General features: G+C 43.2%; 1 protein-coding gene across 1 annotated transcript; it reads left to right on the top strand.

Moving 5' to 3' along the window:
* Positions 1 to 430: 430 nt before the first annotated feature.
* Positions 431 to 4,521, top strand: LOC139373539 (thioredoxin-interacting protein-like). Its single transcript, XM_071114164.1, has 6 exons — positions 431 to 951; positions 1,496 to 1,571; positions 1,668 to 1,815; positions 2,277 to 2,636; positions 2,933 to 3,235; positions 3,345 to 4,521. The coding sequence occupies exons 1-6, from the start codon at positions 696 to 698 to the stop codon at positions 3,390 to 3,392; spliced, it is 1,191 nt and encodes a 396-aa protein (XP_070970265.1). The 5' UTR covers positions 431 to 695; the 3' UTR covers positions 3,393 to 4,521.
* Positions 4,522 to 5,338: the final 817 nt, after the last annotated feature.

A 5,338-nucleotide genomic window follows, 5' to 3' on the forward strand; every position in this document is an offset into this window, starting at 1 on the left:
AGCAGGTGTTCCTAATTGTTTGTACACTCAGTGTAGTTTGTAGTGCCATGACACTTCTTTATCCACTCCCAGGAGGGTCAAATCTGAACAAAATGTACCTCGACGGGGCTGTAAAAAAACCTATACTAATTCATATATTTAAGAGTTATCCTTCCTGTCCCAGGCTTGTGAAGTTAATTTCGTTCTCCAAAAGACCACAGACTAAAAAGCTACAAACAAGAATCTAGCCACTCCTCCATAAACCCTTCCTCTGTGACAGCTGCTGAGCACTCGCTCTATCTTCTCAGCCACGAGGTGTCCACGCGCCGTTCCCGGGCGCTGATTGGTTACAGACGACACAAACATCGATGTTCATGCGCTGAGCCATGCTGTGCATTCTGCTTCCACATGCTCAGCTGAAGTGATCAACAACGCTGGTGAATCACTGGCTGGCCTCCTCATATAAAAGCTGCGCCTTCCTCCTTTGTTTGTAGCTCCTATAGTTAACTTGACAGTAGGTTGGAGATATTTGTGGATAGGCTTACACGAAAGCAATATTTTTGCGCTGCTTCACAGTCGTAGTTCATTAAACCTCAATCAATCAATTAATTATATTGACCGTCTTATTGAACAACAAAACATTGATTTGGAGTTGGAATAACTCTGAACTTCTTGCAGTGTAACTATTAGACTTGGATATCGACTAAATAGCAAACATGGTTGCTATGCCGAAGAGAGTGAAGACGTTCGAGGTCATTTTCAGCGATGCTAGCAAGGCTTTCTACTGCAGTGGAGACAAAGTAGCCGGGAGGATCGTGGTGGAAGTAGCGGAGGTGACCAGAGTCTCGGCTATGAGGGTACTCGGAGTTGGATGCGCCAAAGTGGAATATGCCAAAGGAAAGCAGAAATGCAGAGAGCAGAATGAGTACTTGAGATACGAAGAAGTTGTTCAACTTGTTGACCACCCAGCTGGTAAGATCCTCATTGAATTATTCCGTAAAATCAATATGATGAATAACTTATTTTCAAGTGTAACGTTAGCCATGTAGATACGCATAATCGACGAAGATCAGTTTGTGATTATTACATGCATTTCAAATGTGACTGTCGCTGTAAGGCTCAAATTACAGATTCATGTGAAGTATCAAGTTAGTTTACCTAGCAGTTATGAGCTGTTTTTTAAACTGAAAGTGTCTCCTACTTCAGTAGTCATTGACTTCAGAGTTGAATTCCATGGAATGAATGACTGGCCTATGCAAAAGCTGCTGGCAGCAGTGGCTGAGCAGTATATGTGGAGTGTATACAGGGAATCCCATTCTGAGGTGTCAAAAACATCATCTGTTTCACAGTACTAGGCTGAGGGTAGCATGGTGTTCTTGGCAAACCTCCAACACTAGGCTTTAGAAATTAACATGGCTGATAGTCTTAATTTTTTTTTTTAAAGCAACCTTGTATCTTGCCGTTTCGATTAATCAGGCAAATCACCATTATTAAAACACTTTATTAACAATTTCAGATCATGATGGATCAGTTGTCCTAAGACCTGGCAACAAGTACGAGTACATGTTTGGATTTGAGCTCCCCCAGCAAGGGTAAGTCTCTTTACATTGGCCTGTATTTTAGTAAGTCAATACAATATAAAGCTTCCTCTGTATGTGGCTCTGCCTTATCTTTTTGTTTCCCCACAGGCAGATTGTGTCTTCCTACAAGGGCAAGTTTGGCTATGTCCAGTACTTTGTCAAGGCCTTGATGGAGAGGCCTGCTCAGCCTGCCCTGGAGTGCAAGAAGCACTTTGAGGTGGAGGAGCCCCTGGACGTGAACACCCCAGACCTGCTGGTGAGTTCATCTCTCACTTATCACAAAGCCTGAACTGCAAAAGTAAAAATAGCTGAGGTGCAAGCCAACTAGCCACCTGAACTCTGTGGAAACTCACCTTTTAATGGTATTGCTGATACACAACAGATGACAATCTGAAAGCATTAAGAATGAGCAGTCTGTATCAGATGTTTCCCTTGAGTGTTAACTTCAACCAGCCTTTAGAATTACAGTTGTGACATGCCCAGATGTGATGCTTCAGGTTGGGCACCTGTGCCTCATCCTGCTCAGCAGTCTTCCTTGTAAAGCATGGACAGATTTGACCTCATGCAATTAAAGTCATAGGTCCTAGAAGTCTTTAAACAATTTAGAGAACTTGGCATTTGTGAACATGAAGGAATTGAATTTGAGATCTCAAAAGCATGGTTAAACATCTGTTAAAGTGAGCCCATGTGTAACCAGTTTCTGTCTCTCCTCTTCAGTCTCCTACAGGTGGCATGAAGGAGAAGAAGGTCACCTGCATGTTCATTCCCGACGGCCAGGTGTCCCTCAACGCCAAGATCGATCGCAAGGGGTTCTGTGAGGGCGAAGACATCTGCATCTGTGCCAAGTTTGAGAACACCTGCTCACGTATTGTGGTGCCCAAGGCAGCCATCATCTCCAAGCACACCTACCAGGCCAATGGCAGGACAAAGGTCTTCCGTCAGAAGCTCTCCTCTGTGCGTGGCAACCACATCATCTCCGGTATGTGCGACGCCTGGCAGGGCAAGACCATCCGTGTGCCCAAGATCAAGCCCTCCATGCTGGGCTGCAACATCATCCGCGTGGAGTACGCCCTCATGGTGAGCATCTTGATCCCCTCGAATTAGCATAATAGGATAGTGCTAATGGGTTTGTGGTAAGCAGCCATTTCTAGTAACAATGGCTTTTCATTGGTGAAATGAAGTGTTTATCAACCTTTAAACTAACTCGTCGCTATTATCATAGACGTGCTTATAATAGTGTGTTCATTACTCTAAATCCGACACCATTTCAATTAGATAAGAGGATGAGCCAAGTGTCCGCACTAGTTAGACATGCAGCCTTTTGAAATGGCCACTCAGCAAGTCTGGTTTCTAACCGTTATCCTCTCCTCCAGATCTACATGCACATCCCAGGCAGCGAGAAGCTGATCCTGGAGCTGCCGCTGGTCATCGGCACAGCCGGCCTGGGCAGCCGCACCAACAGCGTGAGCAGCACAGACGGCTCGGTCAGCAATGCCTCAGCCAGCTGGGTGTCCCTGCGCATGCCCTCTGCTCCCCCCAGCTACTGCGATGTCACCCGCGACTGCCGCCTGGATCAGCCCCTCACGCCCCTGCTGAATGACTACGATGGCGACGACAGCCCCATCTTCATGCACTCCTCAGCCTTCCAGTTTCCACCACTGCCTGCCTACTCTGAGGTGAGTGTCTTGAAAATAAATGCAGATAAACTATCTCCATGATGGTACTAGTTTGTTGTGATTGAATTGATGAGCAGGTGATCTAACACAAGTGTCTCGCCGGTTTCAGGTTGATGAGGAGTTCAATGGCAACACTCGCATGCTGCAGGTCTGCTGAAATACCTCAGCGCTTCCAGAACTCTGGTCCACTGTACAAGGGCCACTTCTGGCACTTAGCTCACTTGAAAAGGAGCAGAATATCCAAACTAGTGTTGGACGGACTTTGGGAAGTGATGTGGTTTCTCGTATCGGAGCCGGCCCTGCATCGAGAAAAGAAGAGGATGTGAAGGTCACGAGGCAAGAGGCCTTTCTTGTGCTGGCGCTGTCGGCCATCTTTGCAGCACCACCTAAGCGGATCTGGTTCTGTTTCCTCCTGGACTGTTGCTGTTCAGGTTTCTGCACCCGAGCATGACACTGCAGACATCATGGTTTGCGACGTCTTGGTGTGAATAAGCTGCTCCTTCCAATACCCTCAATGTTCTTAATACATAAGAGATGAATGTTAAGAAATTAAGAGGGATCTTAGTCCTTTATAAACCATGTGATCTCCATGAGTTTCCCACTGGGGCCAAGCATTTGTTGACAAGTCCCTGACTGATGATGAATAAGCTCTTTGCTTGTTGGGTGTGTTCTTCATGGTGTTTAGTCATTCCATATAATTCCTGTATTTCACAAATGTGGGATTTCATCTGAGGAAGCATATTTTTTCCTAATTCTATTTCTTCTAAAATAAAAGCAAGCAATGTTGTGTTAGGACATGTTGAATATATCTTCCCAAGGACAATCATGCAGAGTCCTATATTCTGTACCAGTGTCTTCTATGGTATTCCATTTTCTTATGGATGCATATTGCTCTAACCACCTCCTACAGGAGATCTCATGGTTTAGATTTGTTTTCCCGTGTTTTGTTGGGTGTGTCTCCAACTCAACCACCGCTATATTGTTGTGGTATCACAACAGCAAGGGCTCAAATAGTTTTGTATTTCAAATGAGGGCTGAATCACAAGACAAACGGGTGTATTTTGTGCATAAGACATCGAGGAAATGCACCTTGTGTGAAAATAATATTGACAATATATTTGGGTTTATCTTAGAAAGCGTTTCACTGTGGGATGCCTAAGCTGAATAAATGTTGTAAAATTGATCTCTGAGAATGCGATGTATCTTTTATATTTTGTGCATATTGTAGATGGACTTTTTTTTTTTTTGTATGAGACTGTTTTCTATAAATAAAAAGTTGCACTAAATCATGTGGTACATGACAATCATTACACTGTATAGCTAAGCAATAATAGTGCCAAGCCACAGTTGCTTCTAGAGATGATCCCTTCTCTGAAAGGGAATTGTAATTTAAAGCCTACGACTGGAGTCAATCTGAATTGCAGTATTATGTAAGCTCTGGGTTACTTTTTAAATAAGTAGCTATAGCTGCATTCATGGTAAACTGCCTATGTCAGCTCAATCGGGAAATTCTTTAAATTTTTAAAGTGGCTTGATTCCAGCCCCTAGTATTTACAATGTTTCTGAAATATTTGCTTCCACCAAATTCTATTTCCTAACCCTTAATACTGAAGTTTATTTTATTGCACTTGTGGAACTACCGCTGCACGACTATTGGAGGTACTACCCCCCCCCCCCCCCCCCCCCAAATTAGGCACATACATTTTATCACAAACTACTATTGTGATAGTCCTAATATTATATTCATACTATCAGAACTAAAGGCTCAGAACTGAGGATTGAGTAGAGCCCTAATGCCTTGCACAGGATGTGACCCTTAACCCCCCTGTTGTTAATTTCATGTTAATTCATTATAGCTGATTGTGTTAGATCTTATCAACATTACAAGTTTTGAACTTCTATTTGCTATTTATGGCTTGTAAGCCTCATTGACCTGAGCTCATACAACTCGTTTTTAAGTTTTAAAAAAGCATAATGGATTCATTTGACTATAACAAACACTCAGATGAAACATTTATTTATCACAGACTACTTTGTGTCAAAGTTTAACAAGGACATTTGTTTTGAAACCATTTTAAAAAATTAAATAGTGGCACGATTTTA

Source organism: Oncorhynchus clarkii, chromosome 18 (assembly GCF_045791955.1).
Source record: "Oncorhynchus clarkii lewisi isolate Uvic-CL-2024 chromosome 18, UVic_Ocla_1.0, whole genome shotgun sequence".
NCBI classification, from domain to species: Eukaryota; Metazoa; Chordata; class Actinopteri; order Salmoniformes; family Salmonidae; genus Oncorhynchus; species Oncorhynchus clarkii.